We start from the raw sequence: 24,274 nt of genomic DNA, 5'->3' as shown, positions 1-24,274 counted from the left end.
AAATAAAAAACCAGAATGTATACAATTGCAGTCCTAGTAACTCAGTTTTATCAGAATTATTTCTTATAAATGTTATTTCTTTAAGGTAGGGTTTATATTTATTTTTGGTATTAGGTCTAATTAGAGATCACTAATATTGAATAGCATAAAAAAGTTATAGTATCAGGTTCTGTTAGGCTGCTTATTTAAGTTTTATTGCTGGGCAGTGGTGGAGCATACCAGCACTCGGGAGGCAGGGGCAGGCGAATCTCTGTGGGTTCGAGGCCAAGTCTGGTCTACAGAGCGAATTCCAGGATAGGTTCCAAAGCCTGTGTCGGCCCCCCCCCCCCCCCCAAGACAGGGTTTCTCTGTGTAGTTTTGGTGCCTGTCCTGGATCTGTAGACCAGGCTGGCCTCAAAATCACAGAGATCTGCCTGGCTCTGCCTTTCAAGTGCTGGGATTAAAGGCGTACGCCACCGCCACCTGGCCCAAAGCCTGTCCTAAAAAAACAAAAACAAACAAAAAGTTTTATTAAGATACTGATATTGTATTTCAATTAATGTTACTTATTTAAAGCATAAAATTTAAGAAGTTCTGATATGTATATACAGCTGTGAGGCTATCTTCATAATTGAGATAGATTTCCTCATCCTCCTGTGGGAAATGCAGCTTCGTGCTGAGTGCTTGCCTGGTGTATTCAGGTTCTTGGCTCAGCCCCTAGCATTGCAGAAAAGCAACAGGGAGCTTAACTCTTGTTTCCTGTTCTTCCCCACTGCTTACCTCAGAAAACCATCCTTTGTCAGATTAGATTAGTTGACATTTTCTATATGCTTTCATAGATGAGCATCATGAAATATGTTTTCTTTTTGGTCTGGCATCTTTCTTTGTGTGCTATTTAGAGATTAATTCATTTCTCTTGTATAAATGGTTCATTTTTTTTAGAAATGGTGGTTGATTTTGGCTTTTGGAGATGATATCCTTTAGCTCATACTAACCTTAAAATCCCTACGTAATCAAGGAAAACTGAGCTCTGATTTTTCTGTCTCTTCCTTTCAACTGCTGGGATTGCAAATATGTACTACTGGGGCTGGAGAGATGGCTCAGGGGTTAAGAGTGCTGCCTGCTCTTTGAGAGATCCTGAGTTCAATTCCCAGCCACCATATGGTCACAACCATCTATAATAAGATCTAGTATGTGATGTGATAAATCTAAAAAAAAAAAAAATCTGTTAATTTAAAAACTAATATGCACTACTACTTCTTATTCTATTGATACATCACTGTTTATTAGTTGTTGATCACATTTGGGTTGATTCTAATTTATGTTATTACAAACAAATTTATTTGAACATTTATTTATGTGTTTATATTGATATGTATTTATTTCTCTTTAGTAAATACTTAAGTGTGTAGTAGCTGGATTATATGGCAGGTTGTACATTTAATTAACCATTAATAAACTGGCTGTGCTTGGGTGGCATTCTGAAGGACCCTGGGTTTGATCATCAGCTCTGCCAACAGACAGTTAACCAAACACCCGCCAACTCTTTCCCACCAGTAGAGCATGCGTGTTCTTCTAGCTACTCATATTTTTAGTATGTATAAGCTTTTAAATTGTATCTGACAGACTCTCAGTAAGAAAAGACATCTGGATGGAATTGATTTCAATTCTCATTATATTCTTTTAAGGTGCTAGAAAAATATTTTATATGTGAAAAGATTTTTAGCCAGTTCACTGTTGATTTATTTCCTATTTAAAGAAAAATATGTTTTATTTTATGTGTGTGGATGTGTGCCTGTGTGAGTTTATGTGTACCACATGTGTACAGTGCCCACAGAGCACAGAAGGCATGGGATCCCTGGAGCTGGAGTTACAAGTGGTTGTGAGCCATTTGATGGGGGTGCTAGGAACCAAACCCAGGTCCTTTGCAAGAGCAGCAAGCCTTCTTACCTGCTGAGCCATCTCTCTAGCCTCTTTATTTCCCACTTTGTTATTTTTGATAGTATTTAGTCATGGATGCCGATTTGAAGCCCAGTTTATAAGATCTGATATGTTTTCTTCTTTCTTTCTTATGTATTTTTCTTTTTGTTTCAGCGGCCCCTTTGTTGCTTTATGCAAACAGACGGGACTTGAGATTGGTTGATGCTACAAATGGCAAAGAGAATGCAACGATTATAGTTGGAGGCTTGGAGGATGCAGCTGCGGTGGACTTTGTGTTTGGTCATGGCTTGATATACTGGAGTGATGTCAGCGAAGAAGCCATTAAGCGAACAGAATTTAACAAAACTGAGAGTGTACAGAATGTTGTTGTTTCTGGATTATTGTCCCCGGATGGGCTGGCATGTGATTGGCTTGGAGAAAAATTGTACTGGACAGATTCTGAAACTAATCGTATTGAAGTTTCTAATTTAGATGGATCTTTACGAAAAGTTTTATTTTGGCAAGAGTTGGATCAACCCAGAGCTATTGCCTTAGATCCATCAAGTGGGTAAGTTTCTGTGTAATGTATAAAAGGCATTCCAATTTCTTTTTCTAGTCTTCCTTCACTGGTAAACACTCCTTCACTGCTAGGGGAAAAAAAGAAATGGGACTCTTGGTTTTGTTTTCAAGTAGACTTGACTGTGGAAAGTTTATCCTTTAAGGACAGTGTTTATCTATGGTTGGTGGGGTGCAAATTAATAGAACCATTGTGGAAATCAGTTTGGAGATTTCTCAAAAAATTGAAAATAGAAATTACCATGTAACCCAGTGAATTCATTCCTGGGTACATATCCAGAGAGAACTATATAACCTACCATAGAGATATTTACATGTCCATGTTTATTGATGTTTTTATTCAGCAAAGTATTGGAATCAACCTTGTTGTCGGTCAACAGATGAATGGCTAATATGAATACTGTTCAACTCTAAAGAACAGCGAACTATAAAATTTCCAGGAGAACTGGCTCTGCGCATTGCTCATCTCTGCAAGGGGTGAACTAGCCAGGACAGACAGTACTGGAGAGCTCATTCTGGTGGAAAGACAGGGGAGAGCTGGCAGGCTGACCAACCCTGGAAGTACCCAGGCCCAGAACAACATCCACCCCATCTGTGACCTGCTGGAGCACGGGGGTGGGGGTGGGGGTCAGGGTCAGTCCTACCAGAGCTGCTGGATCTCCATGACACAGGGCAGCAACAGGTTGTTTAGGAAGAGTCCTAGTGAGGGTCCAGTGTTGATGGTGCAGCAGAGACCAGGGGCCTCGAACCAGACCAAAGATTCTTTTTAGTAACACCTGTATGTAAAAATGTATGGATAAAGGGTTTCCTGAGTGTCTCACGGTGCCACACATGACTTCCATGATGAGACTTTCCCTTTCTTGCTTCTCTTGGTTTCTCTTCCTTCCTTCCTTCTTTCCTTTCTTCTTTCTTTCTCTCTTTCTTTTTTCCTCTTAAATCTTATTTTGTTTTATTTTGTGGTAGGGAGGGAGATGGGTGGGATCAGGAGGCATGATGTGAAAGACACAAGGAATAAAAAAATTTCAGGGAAAATGGATGGACTTAGAATGTAAAATATTAAGTGAAGTTGGTTATATAATCTCAGAAAGAAAAAAAAACCCTGCATATTCTCCCTCATATGAGGAATCTAGTCAAACACACACACACACACACACACACACACACACACACACACGCACACACGCACACACGCACACGTGCAAACATTACAAATACATACAGTATAATGGTAGAAAAGAGACTAAGAAAGGGTAAATACTAGGGGATTAGGAAAGACTGAATGTACATAATGGATATAAGATATGAAAAAGGCTATAAAGCTGATTTTTTTTTTAGTTATAATGCTGTTGTGGACTTTTTAAATGGATAAATCCATTAAGTGAATGTATAAAATCTAACGTGAAGCTTATGGCTTCAGAATCAATATTTAAACTGTACAGAAGTTTACTGAGATGTATAGAATTTGGTTTTGGTGTGTGATTCTTATTTGCAGCTTTTTAAATAATAAAGTTTATAAAATTAAGAAATATAAAAAACAATAGTGTAAATAGTTGTTTTTATAGCAGTTATAGAGCAGCCATATTTATAGTTCTTGAGTTTTTTCTTTTTTTTTAAGTAAGAGAGGTTATCTGATCACTTAATGATATTTTAAAAAATATCCTAGATCACAGACTATCATATAACCAATCATTTCACATTTTATATTAAGCCATGAGATACTACTTAATGTGTCTGCTGAATGGAAAGAATAAATGTTAATGAACTTATTTCTACTTAGCTAAACATGTATTTCATGTTCTTGCAGTGATGGTGTTATTTTGTGTTCGTGTGTCCCCCCCTCCTCCCCCCAGACAAACCCAAGGCTTTCCTGAGGCTAGGCTAATGTTCTGCTGTTGAGCTATATCCCTGGTGCTGAAAAGGGTTATTTTCTAAAGAGAAATGTATCTCAAAATTGAAAATGACCATAGAAAATGAACTCTGCCTGCATTGCTCTTTGCTTAACTGTCTCAGTCTTACTGTATACTATTTTACACATTTTTATTCAATATATTGCTATGGCTGAATGTAAATAACTATGTGAACTTGAATCTGAAATGACTTAATTGATATTTTGTCAAAGTCCTGAGGTAGCTTCTGAATACTTTTGAGTATTTTAATACGTTTCTTTGATTTTTTTAAACAATATTAGAATGCTTTAAACCTCTTTGTATATGGGAGTAAATTAATTTCATGTAATAAAGTAGAACTTGGAGTAATCAAATCAAGGTTTATATAGTTTCTTTTGTTATCAGGCCTGATTTGGTGGCATAGATTAAAGATAATGCCACGTTGTAAATAAATGAAAAATTTGTTTAGCTGTGTTTAGCTGTAAAGGATAACAGTAGTACAGTGAAATGTTAGGGTTTGGCTGTTCTGCAGAGAACAGATAACATTTATATATATTTAATGATAGTAAGGTGTTGTGGGTCTAGAGTTGCTCAGAGATTCGTCATGACCATGAATAAGTTTCAGTAAGAAAAGATTTTTTATTTAGATACAACATCCAAATCTGGCACCATGTTTATATACCTGAGAGCACTCCCAAGATACAGCCCCGAACCATATCAGTCCAGTGCTTATAAAGGCAAAACGGATATGACATTTTCATGAAAAATGCTCTCTTCTAGTATTTGAGTTGTTCCTAGAGTGCTTTGTGCAGAAATCTTAACACAGGCTTGTTGTGTTCCAGGATTTGTTGTCTTTCTCTGTTTGCCACTAACATGGAAGCCCTTCAATTTCTGAGGCCTGAAAACCCTCTAGGGTTGCTGTGCAGTCTTGCAAGTTCTGCCCTTTTATTCGGTCATGCTTGGTCTCTGCAGATAACCCCTTCCTTGACTCTAGCTCCGTGCTGAAAGAAGTGTTTATATATTTTATTTTGTGTGTCTGTGCAAATCAAGTAAAACGTTGTAGTTTTAGGTGTTTTGTAAAAGGGGGTTTTCCTGGTTAACTGGTTACCAAACTACTAGAACCAGAAATTCTGACTTTTATACTTTGTGTATTAAAGGGCAGCTGTGCTCGCCATTCCACTGCCAACACAGTCTGTATATTGCCTATTAAGATGGTTGGGTTTGATGCATTCTTATGAACAGTGAAACATGCAAAGCTTGAGTGTGCAGTTTGTTTTCATCACATGAAAGATGGATGTTCCTACAGTAGCATAACAGATCAGTATCTATTTTAAGATTCTTACTAATGTGTATGTTAATGACTTTTATAGGTAGGTTAAATAAATAACTTAAGGGTCATAAAGTGAATCGTGACTTACCATAGATCTGGTTCTCTTGGGTTTTATAGCTCAATTTTGATGTTACCTTTTTGTGTAATTATATCTTGTAAAGGGCAAATATTCTCTCATCAGTTTAGATTTATTGCAACCAAAAATTTCTGAGTATTTTTATTTTGGAAAGCTGGATTCAGATTGAATGTATATACCAAAATAAGGATTTATGAAGATTTTGAAAATTAGTATTTTTTCTTACCTAAACATAGAAAATATATGCTTATAATTCAATAAATTTGTATAAAGTAGCTTGTGTCTGATTTGTAGTTTGAGATATTTTTACTTTCTTGGCATAACAGTTTTTGATGTCTTAAAAACTCAATATGAACCTAGCCTTTAACAGCTGAGACATCTCTCCGGGTGGTGGTGGCACACGCCTTTAATACCAGCACTTGGGAGGCAGAGCCAGGTGGGTCTCTGTGAGTTTGAGGCCAGCCTGGGCTACCAAGTGAGTTCCAGGAAAAGCATAAAGCTACACAGAGAAACCGTGTCTTGAAAAACCAAAAAACAAACAAACAAACAAACAAAACCAAAACCAAAACCAACCAAACAAACAAAACTCAGTATGAGCCAGGCAGTGGTGGGACATGCCTTTAATCCCAGTACTTGGGAAGCAGAGGCAGATGGATGGATCTATGTGAGTTCGAGGCCAGCGTGGTCTACAGAGTAAGTTCCAGGACAGCCAGAGGTACACAGAGAAACTCTGTCTAGAAAAACCAAAACAAAATTCAGTATGAACTTTAATTCCCTCTCAGTTGAAATGAAGCCTGTCTTCTGTCCTTTACTCCACTTAACATTTTTTTCAGAAAGTATTACAAATTAATATCAGGCTAGACACAGCAATGAAATTGTATTCATATGGGCGCTAATCAACAGCTTATAACAACCTAGTATTAGTTTTTGTGAGTTTTGATAGATAGCAGATGTGCATACTGTTACAAAGTAGGGCTGTAACCACACACCCTTAGTTCTTTAATATCAATTAAATATGCTTATACTCTTATTCAAAGCTAGAGTAGAAGTCATTGAGGCCAAAATAAATTAGGTGACAAGTAGGCTACATAACTCAAGAGTTAATAATTGCTGATGAAAAGAGATTTCTCCTGTATGAGACTGTGGCCAGGTTTTTGAGAATCCATGGGAGATAATTTATCAAGACCTGAGTGCTCCCTAATCTTACTTTTGAATGTTTTGATAAAAAACCTACAGAATATAATTCTAACTAGTTGAATTTAGCAACTTTATTAGACTTCTAGGTATCCATAGCTCCCTAAGAGAGGTTCACTGCAATAAAAACAAACAAACAAACAAAAACCAACCAAACCTATTCCTTAATTTGTGCCCACCAATTAGTTTTCACTTCTGAGTTCAAAATAAGATGATGAGTGTCAGCCAAGTTAAGTTCTAGATGGCTGGGGGAGAGTGGCATTTGATCTTGAGACTGTTCTGTCCCCTGAAAATTTATTCTGCACACTAAGGTCTTGTAGCCTTCTGATGCTTTCCATTCCAGAAGCCCATCTCTGAATGAAAGTTAATGTATTTCCTTCCTCACACTTCCTAGAAAAAAAAGAAAAAAAAAAAGATTTATTTACCCGTTTAAAACAGATTTATTTTCATGAGGCTTCTAGGTTCCTGGAACTGGAGTTTGTGAGCCATAATGTGGGCGGGCGTTGGGAACGGAACCTAGGTCTTCCGCAAGAGTTGTAAGTACTCTTACTGTTTAGTTTAATATAGGAAGAGTATACCTTTTACACATCATTTCATTAATCTCAAAGCCTTTACCCTGGAATTAAAACACATTGAACAGGATTAAGATGAGAATAGAAAAATATATTATTGTCAGTACTTTGAGTATTTCATTTAAGACAATGGTTCTCAATCTGAGGGTTGTGATTCATAACAGCATATGTACCTGCTTTTTAATTAAACATGTGTTTTGTGGCAGGACTTATCTGGTCACTCACAGGCTGTTCTCTGAGGCACTGATAAAAAGGCTTATGATGTGAAAATTCAAGGTACCCCCATCCTGGCAAAGCGACGGCTTGATTGAAATAGACACTTCTGAAAAAAATCTTAAGAGTGTCTTTTCATTATTTTTTTTCCGCTGTTGGCATGTGAGATTACCAAATTGTCTGGGAGGATGATTTTAAATACTTCATTTGATGTTGGACCTTCCTGTAATTTTGGGTTCAAGTGGTATCACATATAGAGACTAAATTGATGTTTTTCTGAATTGATTGACGAGCAATTTGCCAATTGCTTCATAGGTATCTGGAAATATTCCTTAGTGTATTTTAGAGTTTTATTTAAATTTCTTCATATTATGTACTGATTGTGCAGTTTGTGATAAAGTATCATGAGTTTTATTCTGTGTTGTTAATGGTTCTTTACTCAGGTGGAGCTTGAGATTTTCCTGAGCCCAGTGGCTCAAGGACCACACTTTGAGTAACATGGTTTAGAGAGGGATAGCAGATGTTTTCTATAAAGGCGCAAATAGTGAATAACGTAAGGTTTGGCGGGCCACATGCGGTTCTTGTTACAATGCTTTTCTTTTTTCTTTCTGGAGTTTGTTTTTCAACTCTTAAAATATGTAGAGGTCATTTTAGCTTATGGAGCCATGCAAAAACATGGTGTAGTCAGATTGCTGGTAATTGCTTGTCTCTGAGAGGTGTATGCATTTAAGTCATCCTAGAAACAAAAATTCTAAAAGTAATGCTTATGACTTTTCAGCATTTTAGATGATCATGTGACTTATGTGACTTTTTTTTTTTGACCTAACTTATCGATAAGGTGAATCATTCTTGGTGTTTTGAAAGCTATTTGTTTTTTGCAGATTTAAAAAAATTTAATGGAGACATAATTTATATACAGTGAAATTCACCCTTTAGTTCAGCATTATAAACAGCTGCATGCAATTATATTCTGTCAAAGATAAAGCCACACATTGCTTAAGAGCAGATTTTAATTAGTAATATATTGCAGTGGGAAGAAGATTAGCACAAACTGAATGTACAAGGATGTCCATTCTACAAGGAAACGAAGGGAAGAAGAAGAGGAAAGGGGAAGAAGCACAGATTGGGAAAAATTGCCTCTATTTGTAAGCATAATTATGTATTAAAACTTCTGCTCATGCCAAGAATCAGAATTCCTTTCCCAGCACACATGTTGGGTGACTCACAGTTAACTGTAACTCCAGTTCCAAGAGATTGGATGTCTTCTTCTGGACTCCTTGAACACTTGTGCCCACATGCACACACACACACAGACACATAAATAAAAACAAACCTTAAAGAACACTGAAAGTGGTCATTAGAACTAATCAGTGAGTTGAACAAGATCACAGATTGTAAAATTGTGTGCAAAGCGGTTACAAGGCTGGTGAGACTGAGTAAAAGCACCTGCTGCACAGATCTGGTTACCAGACTTTGACACCTGGAACTCATGTAAGGCTGGAAGGAGAGAACCAGCCCCACAAAGTTGTCCCCTGACCTACACTGTGCACTTGAGCTGTGGCACATGTGCACCCATCCCTCATGCATGCACACGTGCAGTAGCAAGGAACAATTGGAAATTAAAATGTTAAACAATATAATTTACAATAAAACATGGAATGCTTAAGTATAAAAGTAACTAACCATGAAACATGCAAATCTCTGCTGGAAACTGCAAAGGAGGAGCTTAAGAAATCAACAAAGACCTAAATAAACTAAGAGATACACTGTAATGGTGGACTGGAAGATGTAGTAATCGATATGCTAATTCTCCCATGCTGATTAACTTTCAGTCTTAAACAGACACTTAGCATAATTTAATTAGGAAATTGGCAAGCTAGTCTAATACTGATTAAGAAAATCAGATTAAGTTGACAATACTACTTGATTATGACACTGTTAGAAACAATAATTTCATTGTTGCACAAAGGAGCACATGAACAAAGCAGACATAGCTCAGCAAGGCAATTTTTGCAAAAAGGAGTTCTAAACCAGACTAGAGAGAGAGTTCTGGAGAGAAAGTTCACTTGCCTTTTATTCTAACTCAGATGGTGACTGTGCTTCCTCCCTGCCCCCCATTGGCTGGAGTCATAACCTCATAGATGATGAAGTTTAATGATAGGTCATTAGGGTTAGTTTAATACTATGTTCATTTAGCTGGATAATAACTGTAGGTTTTCTTCTAGGGTCTATGATCTGTCTAGCCACAGGTTCTTGGCCTGATAATGGTGCTAGGTATGGATTTCATTTTGTGGAGTGGGCCATAAATCCTAGTACAAAATGGCTGGTTACTCCATAACTTTGGTGTCACTGTGCCCCCAGCCATCATGTCTGTTAGGCATAACCAGTTCTTACAGTTTACAGGGTTTACACCTGTGTAAGATTGATGGTTTGTTTCTCCTCTGGTAGCATGCATAGTACCTTCTAACACTGTGAAAGCTAGCCATTAGGGACGATGTTTCCAGGTGAGTACCAGCTTGATTTCTTCATGTTCTATGATTTGAGTATGCACTGTCCTAAGCAGAAGGGTCTTATCTTCAAGTCCTGGAGGGTAGCCAGGAGCTGGCAATAGCCTATAATGTTTGGAGGTCTTCAGGGACCTCACTGGTTACTAATTCTAGAGGAAGTAACTCATTCTGGGACTGGGCCTTTTCTTTGTTAGCCTTATGGTTTCTGGTAGGGGCATTGCTGCTCTGTTATAAGGTAACTCCATTTTTAATTATCTGATGTGTGTGTATAAATATATTTTAAGAACTTCTACTAGTTTCCATATGACCTTTAAAAGAAAAGTTGTTAGTGTTATTTATCCTTCCCATTTCCTCTTCTACCCTACCCTTCTCTCCCTCACCACAGTTTATCCTTTCCTGTTCTATAAGTTCCCTTTAAAATTTTATTTTTATGTGTGTGAGTGTTTTGCCTAGGTGTCAGATCCCTGGGATTGACTTACAGATGGTTGTGAGCTGCTATGTGGGTGCTGGGAATTGAACCCTGGTCCTCTGCAAGAGCAGGCAATTAGTTCTCTTAACCTCTGAGCCATCTCTCCAGCCCCCATAATTCCCTTTTAGTTTTTTATATCAGTGTATTTTCCCTCTTGAGAGCCCCTCTCCATGAGCCCTTAATATCTTCCTGACTGCTATGAATATTCCTATTGAAACACATATCTAAACATTCAAACCTGCTTTTCTTTTTCTTTCTTTCTTTCTTTCTTTCTTTCTTTCTTTCTTTCTTTCTTTCTTTCTTTCTTTCTTCCTTCCTTCCTTCCTTCCTTCCTTCCTTCCTTCCTTTCTTCCTTCCCTTCCTTCCCTTCCTTCTTCCTTTCCTTCCTTTTTTCTTCCTTTCCTTCCTTTCCCTCCCTTCCTTCCCTTCCTTCCTTCCTTCCTTCCTTCCTTCCTTCCTTCCTTCTTTCCTTCTTTCCTTCTTTTTTTTTAAGAGTGGGGTATCTATGTAGTGCAGGCTGGCATCAAACTTGTTGTCCTTCTGTTGGGGTTGTAGGTTGGTATCAACACACCCACTTCAGTTGCTTTCTTGAGTAGTACAGTTTAGGTTGTTAGTGACTTGTAAGAACTGGTTTCTTACAAAAATGTTATTATTTATTTTTCTTTGTGTTGGGTGTTTTGCCTGCAAGTATGTTTGTGCAACACATGCTTCTCTGTTGTCTGGTTCTCACTGCCCTGGGACTGGAGCTACAAAGAGTTGTGAGCCACCATGTGAATGCTGGGAGTTGAACCCAGGTCTTCTGGAAGAGCAGCCAAGTGCTCTTAACTGGTAAGCTATCTCTCTAGGTCCAAGAATTAGTCTCTTGCTCTACTGGACTTATTAAGGAGTAGAAAAATTTCATAATGATTAAAAATGCTCATTTTTATGATCTTTTCCACACTTTTCATGTAGCCAAAGGTGGTTAATTAGTGTCAAAGCAGCGTGGTGTCAGAGAGACTGTGTATATGTTTTTGATGACTGCAGCATTGGCTGAAGATGAAAAACTTGTAAAAGAATATTTATCACAATCTTATTAGTAAAGACAAACTACAATATATTGGATGAATTAGCAAAATAAAATGTATATAAAAATTAGGTACTAAAAGTCTTGAAAGGTTATTGGGGAAATTTGAGATCCATTATTGGAGGATTTATTAAGGCAACTCCACATAGTTAAAAGGGAGGTTTATTTTGGCGTAATTTACAACAAGTAAAGGGATAGGTTGCAGGATCCAGGAGAGGTGAAGTGCAGTCCAGCAGTGTTCTCTGGAGATCCAGGATCATCAGGAACCAAGAGAGCTGGCACATTTGATCTTGGGTCTTTTATTTTTTTATTTTTATTTATTTATTTATTTTTGAGCTGAGGACTGAACCCAGGGCCTTGCGCTTGCTAGGCAAGCACTCTACCACTGAGCTAAATCCCCAACCCCCGATCTTGGGTCTTAAGGGCTCCCGTCTTGGCCCCATCTCCAGGGCAGGTCATAGGTAGGCGTGACGGTTACCGGAAGCCTCACTGGAGGTAGTACTTTCAGGTCAAAGCTGGAACAGCTACCCACTACAATCCACTTTTTTTTTTAACCCCAAATATTTTCAGTTAAGTTTAAGTGGTCATTGTGAAGTTTTAAAGTTCTCATTCTCAGATGTTCCAAAGAAGTGGGAGGTTGTTGTGTGGGAAGGGGTTTATTTTGTGCTTTGCTACCATATATGGACTTGCAGAGCTTTTGGGTCACCTGAGCTAATGATTTGAATCAGCTGGTTAATGAGTTAAACATATTACACCATCAGTATAAGGACAGAGCATGATGGATAAACAGGTGCTGAGAAAATCACACCCTGCTTCACTGCTTCTAATCCTTGCCTGAATATATTAGGATCCCTTGGGAAGGTTTTACTTCCACTTGTTTTGAGACAGAGTCTTGCTTGTAAATACAGGTGTGCACCACCATATTTGTCTGTCTGTCTCTCTCGGTGTACATGCATGTGTGCACCTGGGCACCTGTGTCTGTCCTCACCTTCCATGTATTGAGACAGGGTCTCTGTTGTACACAGCTGCATATACCTGGCCTCCCAAGCTTCTAGTGATTTTTCTGTCTCTTCCTTCCATGGGCACTGTGCTGGGATGACAGATGTGTGCCCTGCTGCATCCTGCTTTTTTTTATATGGGATCTAAACCAAGATGGTTAGGCTTACTGTGGGAGCCCACAAAAGCTTCCTAGTGAGATCTGAGCTTGCTTTACACACAAGGCTGCATTAAGGGATGACTTGACCATGTGCATGGTCACCAGGTGTCTGGGATGGTCTGCACTTGGCTGTGCTGGGGGAGGTCTTTTGCTCCACCCTTGGCATTTCTTTAAAAGCCCTTTAGAAGAGACAGAAGGGGCTGGTGAGTTTTGACCCAGGCCCTCCCAAGGCTGTCCTGTGTTTCTGTCTGTCTCCTCTATATTTCTATCTCAGTCTCTTATCCTTCACTCCTCAAGAGTCCCTGGGGTAAATAAATGTGGTTGCTGGCCCCCCAGAGCTTACAGGGCTCTACCCACTGAGTCATCTCTCCAGCAGCTGTTTGAGACTTAATGGAATTTTATTCAGCCATAAGAAAAAATGAAATTATGAAATTTGCAGAAAAATAGATGTATCTGGAAATTATTAAATGAGGAAACCCAGACTTAAAAGACAAGAACCACATGTTCTCTTTTATATGTGGATTTTAGCTTTTAATGTATGTATATGCATATATGTGGGTGTGAGTGTGGGTATAGGTCATGAAATGACAGAGGGAGAAAAGAGGTTTTGAGGGAGGTGGGGTAATAAAACCCGTGGAGACAGTGGAGGGGATGTAAGGGTTCAGAGCGGGGGTAGGGAAGAGGATCAATAAAAACAAGCTATGCCTGAAAATGCCCCAGTGAAACATAGTACTTTGTAGTACTAATGTAGTACTTGTACTCTTAACAACAGCAACAACAGAAATACATTGATTCCCCCTCAAACCAACTAAGTCAAGATCTGGTGGAAGAATCCAGATTAGTGCTGTTTTTGGTAAATTTCTTAGGTGGTTCTCAGTTGCCAAGGATGAAAATCCCCACAGCAGGTGCTTTCTTGCTTTGATTTTGCTGGTTTGTATATCAGGAGCCAGGGAGGAAAACATACCAAAGAGAACTTAGAAAATCTTAGTTTTCATTATTTTAGCTATCCCGAAGCCTCCCAAAATGCTGGTGAGCACTAGATTTGCCTAACTGGCAACACTTATTATGAATGCATGGGTGATGCTAACTGCTCATTTGGGGTTTCTCTCAACTCCATTATTTCACTGGTTATGGTCATGTAAGTGTCATCTTAATGCTATGGTGGCCTTTTGATCTGTCATTTGCTCCCTTATCAGTTGACACCAATACACCGCCTTGACACCTGCACTTCAGAGAGGTCAGGCTGCTGCCTTGCCACTAGTGTTGCCTTTGGCCATGATTGTGGGAAGAGCGTGGGATGTTGAAGTGCCCTTTGTTAGAAGCAGGAAGCTCTAAGTGGCTTTGGGTCTAAGAGTGTGTGTAATCATTCATAGTTTTAATCTAAAGAAGTCTCTTTAGTTTAGTCACCAAAAGATTGTAGGTAAAAAGCTGTTGGGTTACTTAAATAATTTTTTAAGCAATAGAACTTGGCTTGGACTCTATAGGAACAGTCTACAGATCACACCCATAGCTGGCTGTGTAGGCAGCACTGTTAGCAGTATGCTCGTCTGTTAGTGCGCTGATGTGAGATGACACCGACCCCTGAAACTGCTGTAGACTAGACTCCCTTTTGAAACTGGTTGAAGGCGGATTGATGAATGCAAGTGGCCTGCAGCCTCTCTGGAGCGAATTGTGATGTTCTCTGCTGCTTCCTCCTCCTCCTTGACACCTCCTCTTCACACTTCCTTTCTTTCTCTTTTTGAGAGGAGGGCTGTTTGGCCCAGCCTCACCTCCAGCTCCAGGCCCTTGACCTCTGCCTAAATTCTAGTGTTACAGATATTTGCCATCACAACCGAAAGTTGAAGTTGATCTGTCTGATTGGCAAAATTGGGGCTTGTGCACATGTACTGATTGCAGGGGAGGATTGGAGAACAAATTGCTGGTGTTCTCTTTCTGCACTTTCACGATGTGGCTCTATCTCATAAGTTGAAGGATTCTTTAAGTACACAGGGAAATAGTTTAAATGCTGGGTTGCCCCTCCCCCTCCCCAGTGTCAAGTATCTGTGACAGCATTTTGTGAGTGAAAATGAATGCTTCTCAGGCTTGTGGATGTCTTTGCTTGTATTTCCCCCCTTTCTAATGTTAGAAGAATGATTGAGACATGATAGTGAATATAAAAGATGACAAAAATTAAAAAAAAAAACGTTGTAAATAAATCAGATCTTAGAAATAATCTGCCTGGTCCCTTTGCTTTATTAAATTATTAAGGAAAAATTAAAGCATGAATTTATGGCTCCTACTTAGGCAGATTACAAAATCAAAGCTTAGATACTTTAAAAAAACTTTCCAAAGTTAGACTAGCAGCAGATATATCATGTAGATTAGGTCATGCATTACCATTATTCATGTGAATTTAAGATTTGGACAGTTAGAAAGATTGTGAGAGCCAGAGATGGTGGATGACTTAAAGAAAACTGTTTTCTGGACACACCATAGGAATGAATACACAGGAGTTGTGACAGCATACCCCCCCAATAAAGCTCAAGTCAGACAGAAATATCAGTACCTCCTGTAAGCTTCTGCCTCCTGTATTTAGTTCCTGCAACAGCCGCCTTATGTACTCTGTTTAAGTTGGGGTTATCATTGTGGAGTAACTGTCATGGTAGAAGTTACTGTTCTAGCTGCAGCTCTTAAGTCATTAGATGTGCTTGCTGGCATTTTAAATTAGGATGGTATACGATAGTATATGTTCAAATACAGATGTGAGAAGCTGTATGATGTATTTTGGGAAGAATATTTACTCATTGTATTTAGAGTATACTCACTGTGTTTAGAGTAGGGTCAGGCAAGACAAGGCCAGTAGGACTCGCCTGTGCTTTCGGCTGAGCTGTGCTCCAGACTTTGATAATGGTACACAACAAGAAGCCACCAGTGAGAGAGAGACATTTGTTAATCTGTCATGAGGATTTAAGGTAGGAAACATTAAAAGATGGATCTGGAAAGGCAGGCTTTGTATAAATGAACATTTCTATTGTTCAGCTACCATTGTTTCATTAACTCACCCATCATTTTTCATTCTTTTAAATAGAATTAAGTGATATATATGTATCTAAAATGTACCTCCTGGGGACAAATCAGCCAAATTCATTAATGGGTTCTCAATGACTTAATAAGACAAGTTGGGGCTGGAGAGATGTCTCAGTGGGTAAAGTGCCTGCCATGCAAGCATGACCTGAGTTTGGATTCCCCAAAGCCATGTAAAGCTGAACTGGTAGCATAACCTATAAGATGCTGTGGATGGCAGAAACAGAAAGCTCCCAGGCCAACTAGCCTAGTGCCTAGCATGTGCGGCAGTGAACAAGAGACCCTGTTTGAAACCACACGCTCCCCCGACCGCCTCCCGCCCCCTGCACATAATTAAAAAAAAAAAAATCAAAATTAAGCATCTGATTTCTTACATGAAGTTTTGTTGGTGATTTGACCACTTCTGTATCTTTCTCTGAGCCCATCTGTTTTATGCTGCAGTAGTAATAGATCTATGCTCTGGAGTTCCTTATTACATCTAGCTGTGCCCTAGGGTGTGGTCCCTCTTCCTTGAATGTTCTGCCTCTGAGGCACAACTCAGTTGTCTTTATGTCTGGTGGCATTAACCACTTGTCAGAAATATATGAAGAACGAGATCTAAACGCGACAATAGGGTTAAAAATCTTTACTGATGTGTGGCTTTGGAACAGTGAACACTCAGATTGTAAATTAGTTTGTCAAACTGTAATGAAGTCCTGACACAGCCACCCCCTCAAATTTACTGTGAATTTCTACTCACCACCTCTGCCAACTCTTTCTTTAAATGTTACCTTTTTTTTTTCTAAATCTTTCAGAATAATCAGTTGATTATTAAGAATCAACATGTAGAGGGGTGCTGAGGAGATCTCTCAGTGGTTAAGACCACATACCATACTTGCAGAGGATCCAGGTTTGGTTCCCAGCATCCATGCCAGATGGGTTGCAGCTTCCTATAACTCCAGCTCCAGCAGATTGGATACCTCTGACCTTTGGTCCCTTGATTCACATGCACGTGCCCACACACAGCTGTAGTCACACATACCCCTAAAAATAAAATCCTTAAAGAATCACCATATGGGAAGTCATAAACCTCAGAAAAAGCAATACTTCCATTACTTCAAGAAATGAAAAAAATCATTTTTTACCTTTTCTTATTCAGAAAAATGTATTAAACTTAAATGTGTCAGAGGCAGTAAATCCTAAACATTAATTAGTTAACATAAATTCTAAGAGTGTTAGAATCTCTTTAAGTTTATAAAGGATCATTGATCAAATTTGGGGAGGAAGTATTGCACTGTTGGAGATTTGGAGATAAACTGTGAGAATAGTGATTTGTAGAGGGAAATGGCCACATCATGGTAAAGTGACCTGTGAATGTGTGGAAGCAGAAGACACTGGTAGAGAGGTCAGAGCTAGGTTATGCTAATGACCCTGCCCTTTGCTCCTGAAGTGAGAAACCAGCAGAGTGCAAGGAGGACCTCTGAGCTTTGTGAGGTAAGTCTGTTTTTAATTTTCATGTTGTAGAGGAAGAACTTGAGGGACAGAGGTAACTAATTAACTCAAGGTCACTTGTAGGAAGTGGCAAAGCGGCTGTTCTCTGGGGCATTGTGCCTCACTGTCTTTCCTGGTAAGTGCTTCTTGATTAAAGGATTTGTAACTGTAAACTGTACAACTTGCCACTGAAAATGACAGCCCCCTAGTCTCTCCGATGCCGTGAAATCCATACTGCCAGGTCCGCTCCCTCCTTTATCCTACCAGCTGTGTTTGTTCTAGGATGTACTGATGCCTCCCTTCTTTAAAGACATGGCTTTCTGCCCAGAGACCTGTAGAAACCATCCCTGATGTCTGCTGTTGCCTTGCTTTCATCTCCACCCCGTTACTTTTTTCTCAAAAAGGTGAACTTTTTGTCTTCCATCTGCTACCAGTTACATGTACTATAGATACTTGCTGAGATTAGTTAGGTAGCATTGCATCCACTTTGCTCTGTTTTCACAGTATCGTTTTTGATACCTGTGTCCAGTGACATTATAAAGGATTATTAAATCTTCAGATTTGACAAGGTTGTTTTAAATATTTTGGCTTGAATTTAGTTCATAAAGTGTAACCTACCATTGTCTGTGCAGGAGTGGGTCTGTTACTCTTGTATGGGGTAATTGCTTTATTCCCCTTGGCCTTACTGGGTCTGCTCTTTGGGAGAATCAGTTCTATAAAATGCTGCCTCCCCACCTATCCCACTTTCACAGTTTCCCAATTTCCATTAACTGATAGCCTCAGAGGTTTAGAGCATTCCCATTACCTGACAGAGGTTCTTGCTCTCACTGCCCCAGGCAGCTGCTAGTTTTCTGTACCTGAGTATTTGCTTTTTTTTTTTTTTTCCCTTGTGGAGCTGAGGACCGAACCCAGGGCCTTGCACTTGCTAGGCAAGCACTCTACCACTGAGCTAAATCCCCAACCCTGTGTGTGTATTTGCTTTTAATGGACTATTATATTAATTCAAATGGAATCTGACAACATGTAATTTCTCTGGCTTCTCTCACTTTATGATAGTATTTTTGAAGTCCATCACATACTCATCCATGAATCAAGTATATAGTTTTGTTTCATTGCCATTTATTATTCCATTGTATGAAGGTAGTAAGTTTTGTTTTATTTCATTTATTAATGAAAGATTTGTAAGATTTCTGCTTTTTCCTATTACTAGTAATAATGATACAAGTTTCATGTATAAATCTATATGAATGCAGTATTTACTATTTCTTGGGCACAGAAATTGCTGGGTTATCTGAGAAATCCAGGTTTAACATATTAAAAAATACCCCTGCATTGTGTGGTTTATTAAAGTGGCCACACCATTTTATATCTTCCTCTTACCACATCCTTGCCAAAACTTAAAAAAAAAAAAATTACAGTTACTTCTGTTTTCAAGTCCAGATTAGCTGTTTGTGTATCTGATGATGGCTACCAACCAATGTAGAAGTCTCCAAGTGCCTTCATGTTGTTCTTAGAATAAAAACCCTCCAGGGAAACCTGGCCTGCCTGCCTTCCTGTATAACTTTTATCTTGTGTGAGCTGGTCCTTCTCTTACTCAGTCTAGACAGCGTCCAATCATCACCCTTCATTTAGGAAGAATCTGCTTGCTTTCTAGTCCTTAAACACCAAGGCTATAGCATGAGCATCGGCTTTAGAATCAGAGAGAGTTTTGTTTGAATTTCTCTTCTCCATTTGCTAGCTGTGCGAGTGAGCAAAAGTGAATTTTCTGAGTTTTCGTGTTTGACATCTGGTAAGGAACAATGACTATTTCCTGAGTGTAGCTGGAGAGCTTCTCTCCAGCCCCCCCGCCAAGCCCTATCAGTCCAACAACCCACTTATAAAATAAACACACAGACATTCATATTACTTAAACTGCTTGGCCGTTAGCTCAGGCCTGCCATTGTCTAGCTCTTACTCTTACATTTAGCCCATTTCTATTAATCTATACTTTGCCACGTGGCTTGTGGCTTACCGGTACCTTACATCTTCCTTGTCATGGCGACAGCTGGCAGTATCTCTCCACCCAGCCTTCCATTTCCCACAGTTCTCCTCTTCCTTGTCCTGCCTACCCTATCCTTCCTGCCTGGCTACTGGCCAATTAGCACTTTATTTATTTTAACCAATCAGAGCAACGCATTTGACATACAGAACATCCCACAGCACTTCCCCTTTTCTTTTTTTCAAAAAGCAAGGTTTTAATTTTTATATAGTAAAATTTCGGATAACAAAACAATTATCAAGCAAGAATTATAGTTACAGTGTTAAAGAAGATATCCTATCTATCTTATATTTGTGAGTCTAAGGTTTTATATCTAACTTATCTTTTATCATAACTGAGAAAATTATAACTATCTAGTCTTCAACCACATCAAAGACCTCAGAAGGATGTAATATTACCTGAGAACCAGGAGAAGGCTGCCAGCAACTTTCGGGAGTCTTGCAGGGTAGTCGGAAACAGCTTGCTGGAGTTGGTTATGTAAGTCAGGTGCTTCCTGACGTTTCCCTCTCACCGTTTCTTTGGATGAGGCACCGTATGCAAGAGCGGCAGTGCCAGTGGGTGCAAGCACAGGCAGTTCCCTGCCGTCATTTCCATACGTGAATCCCTTATGAGCTTTCAACGTGTTAACTGACTGCCTTGCATTTAAATGTAAACATTTAGTGTGTGTGTGTGTGTGTGTGTGTGTGTGTGTGTGTGCGTGCGCGCGCGCGCGCGTGCAGTATACACATGCTGTAGGCCTCCTGTGGATTTCAGAGGTGGTTTATGGGAGTTGACTTTCTACCGTGTGGATTCTGGGACTAGAACTCAGGTTGCTACGCTTTGTCACAGTGTCTTTACTTACTGAGACATCTTCCTAGCCTGAATGCCTCGTCATTTAGTTTGTAGTGTCTTCATTAGCTTTCTTAAAAGATGTGCTGTTAATTGATGCATAGCCCAGTTTTCCTTTATATCAAGGAAAATTATTTTTCCTTCTGTAATGAGAACATTAGATTTAGTTATCATGCTTGCTTGGTTCCCTCTAGTCTGGGTTGGCTCCTTATTAGCCTTTCTGTGACTTTCATGTTGTCAGTATTGTAGCACAAATCTTAAAGGTCTTATTAATAAAATCAAACCTGAAGCCAGGTATTGGGGTTAATGCTGGTGGAAGATCAGAGATACAGAACAAGCCACAGCCACCTCGCCTCACCATTCTATTAGCTGATCCTATTTCCTCAAACTGGAAGCCTCTGAGTCCTCATCCAGAATGAATCTCAGCTGAACTGCTGCTAAAAGCCTAAAAGCTTAACCAGGCTCTAGTTCCTGGTCCTCACGCCTTATATACCTTTCTGCTTCCTGCCAGCACTTCCTGGGATTAAAGGCGTGTGTCACCATTCCTGGCTGTTTCCAGTGTGGCTTTGAACTCACAGAGATCCAGGCAGATCCCTGCCTTTGGAATGCTAGGATTATAGGCGTGTGTGCCACCATTTTCTGGTCTCTATATCTAGTGGCTGTTCTGTTCTCTGACCCCAGATAAGTTTATTAGGGTACACAATATTTTGGGGAACAAAATATCACCACACAGTATAGTCAAGAGGCCAGTTTTATAGTGTCCCTCAATTTGAGCCCTTTTATGTACAGTGAGACTAGGCGTTCTAGGGGTGAGTGGGAATAGGATATGAAACTACACAAACGGTGCCTTGTAGATGTAACCGGCTTGTTAAATAACAAACACAGAACCAATTGCAGAGTTAAAAACCACGAGGTCAGAGCAAGAGCAGAAAACCTTACCCTTCACTGCTTCTGCTGTTCTTCCTCTCCACAAGAGACCTACTTCTGTGTGTCCTGTCTATTTAAAGACTTTCTGTTCTGTTTTCTCATTGGTTGTAAACCCAGCCACATGACCTCCTTGTCACTGCCTGTTTGTACAGCCCTCCAGGTCTTCTATGGTTGGTATTGAGATTAAAGGCGTGTGTCTGCCATGCTGGCTGTGTCCTTGATTGAACACACAGAGATCTACCTAGCTCTGCCTCCCAAATGCTGGGATTAAAGGCTTTTGCTCTGGCTTGCTCTGACCTTAAGGCAACTTTATTAACATACAAATAAAATCACATTTCAATACAACTAAAATATCACTATAGTGCCTTGTTGTTTTCAGTATCCCACACTGAGAGCTTTGTCATGTCAGTCCTGTCTCTTATTAATGATGTTGACATAGCTTCTTTTTGGTATTGCCATCTAGACTTTCTTTTTCTGTGGTTAACATCTTCTCCTTGTTACTAAGTAATCTGTGGGATGTACACTGGGACAGTGTAAATGTTCTTTTTGCAAATAAACCCTGACCTCTGGTTTTGCACCCCTGCTGTACCTTGTCTGTATCAGGCACATCTGTACATTGGTTTCAAGTAGTAGATTACTAAAATGTGGGGAAAAAAATAAGATTTCTAGGGTTTATTTTCAGTTTGTTGTTTATGAGAGAGCTTTATGCAATAGTAGTAATTACAAATATTTTATGGTTATTTATGTCATGTCTTTAATGTTTCTTTTGAATGATTTTTAGGTTAATGTACTGGACTGACTGGGGAGAAGTGCCAAAGATAGAACGTGCTGGAATGGATGGTTCAAGTCGCTTGGTTATAATAAACACTGAAATTTACTGGCCAAATGGACTGACTCTGGATTATGAGGAGCGGAAACTTTATTGGGCAGATGCAAAACTTAACTTCATCCATAAATCAAACCTGGATGGAACAAATCGGTAAGATTGCCTTGTTTTAAATTTTAATTTTATGCCTGGCGGTGGTGCCGCACGCCTTTAATCCCAGCACTCGGGAGGCAGAGGCAGGTGGTTCTCTGTGAATTCAAGGCCAGCCTGGGCTACCAAGTGAGTTCCAGGAAAAAGGTGCCAAGCTACACAGAGAAACCCTGTCTTGAAAAACAAACAAACAAACAAACAAACAAATTTAATTTTATGTATTTGACTGCATGAGGGTATGTGCACATATGTGTGTGCACGCCTGGGGGTGTGGAGGCCAGAAGATGACTTTGGATCCCTCAGGACTGGAGTCACAGGCATGTTTGTAGGACACCTCTCTTACTACATGTGTTCTGGGATCTGAACTCCATTTAATGTTATTGCTCAGGAAGTTCTCTTACTGCTGGGTCATCTCCAGCCTGCCGTGCCTTTTTTCTTTCTTTCTTTTTTTTTAAATTTAAGAAAGCTTCATTGTGTTGACCAAAGAGTGATAGAGGGAGAGATCCAGCATTGAGCTTTGGCCTCTAAACACATGCATGCACGCATGTGCACAAACATGCTCAACTTCCTTACTCCTGTCTAGTTATATTTCTCACATGTTGTCATAACATTTTGAACATGCAGACTTAGTGAGGCTTTGTTTAAAAAAAGTCCTGGCTGTTTGGGTGCACACCTTTAATCCTCGCACTCAGGATGCAAAGGCAGTTGGATCTCTGAATTTGAGGCCAGCAGAGATGTAACATGATATTACTGTCTGTGCAGGGGTGAGCAGGGAGATGACATGACATCACTGTCTGTGCAGGGGTGAGCAGGGAGGTGACATGACATCACTGTCTATGCAGGAGTAAGAAGGGAGGTGACATGGGATCACTGTGCAGGGGTGAGCAGGGAGGTGACATGACATCACTGTCTATGCAGGAGTAAGAAGGGAGGTGACATGGGATCACTGTGCAGGGGTGAGCAGGGAGGTGACATGGTATCTCATAGGACTTGAAAGTAGGGAAGCTCCAGAAGAACCTCAACTCTGAGGGACAGTAGGATGTGGCACATGTTAAGATTGACAGACAGATTTCTGAGTTCAAGGCCAGTCTGATCTGTCTCGAACCGCTTCCTACCCCTTAAAAATGATTGACAGGAAATGTAGAGCATGAATGGCTGCTTGCTCAAGTATCTGGCAGGTGTAGTGTGTGCACAAGATGTAGTGTGTGTGGAGTTTGCCGTTCACCCCAGTGGACTCTTTGGATATGGTAATGTCAGAGTTCTTACTCAAGCTAGGGCACCACATTGAATGGAAATAAATTGCATAGGAGAACTGATTCACAATTGCACAGAAAGAGACAATAGAACAGGGAGAAATGAAGGGGAGGAAAGAAGAGTTTTCAAGAAGGATGGGAAGTGGACAGCAGGCGGTTCTCAGAAACTAAGCTGTCATAGTTTTGAGCATCACAGGAACAAGAGGGATGCATTTTGTGAAGTTAGAAAGCTGTCTTAAATATTGCATTCTTTTTAAAAGCTCATGGAAAATAATTTGACAAAGGAGAATCAGAAAAGTATCAGATGAAGTGCCATTTAAAGTTATTGCAAAGGAAAAAATAAGGAACAGAATACACACACACACACACACACACACACACACACACACACACACACACACACACAGCATTCCAGAAAACTTCACCATAGAAGAGGGCACACCTTTGTTTAAATATGACCAAAAGTTAATGGGAAACCAATATAACATGTAAAGGAAAATGTAACATTAGAAAAGTTCTGAAATAAGATTATTAAAACTCAGAAAAAATTTGTAAATGAAAGAAAAATCATTTTAGATAAAGGAATAACAAAGAACTGAACAAAAACAAAATCTACCTTAAATGATCAGTGGCATAAGAGTGAATAACAGAAAGTTTGGTAGATGTTAAAAGGAGAAAAAAATACAGTTTTATGTTCTCAGTAGACAGAGACTTTCAAAGTGTCTCAGTAACACTGAAAGACAGAAAGAAACTTCTATAACTGAAATGAGTAATTCCT

General features: G+C 39.5%; 1 protein-coding gene across 2 annotated transcripts in view; it reads left to right on the top strand.

Annotated features, from left to right (window-relative positions):
- Lrp6 (LDL receptor related protein 6) overlaps positions 1-24,274 on the top strand; it is a 124,200-nt gene that overhangs the window by 21,211 nt on the left and 78,715 nt on the right. The window contains exons 2-3 of one of the 2 annotated variants that reach the window (XM_036180507.1): positions 2,074-2,467; positions 22,049-22,246. In XM_036180507.1, the coding sequence (XP_036036400.1) occupies positions 2,074-2,467; positions 22,049-22,246 (592 nt within the window). The remainder of the gene's footprint in view (positions 1-2,073; positions 2,468-22,048; positions 22,247-24,274) is intronic. The other variant, XM_036180508.1, reaches the window with a different exon arrangement.

Source organism: Onychomys torridus, chromosome 3, assembly GCF_903995425.1.
Source record: "Onychomys torridus chromosome 3, mOncTor1.1, whole genome shotgun sequence".
NCBI lineage: Eukaryota > Metazoa > Chordata > Mammalia > Rodentia > Cricetidae > Onychomys > Onychomys torridus.
The sequence above is the reverse complement of the archived record's forward strand: the minus strand, read 5'-3'. Positions and strand labels throughout refer to the sequence as shown.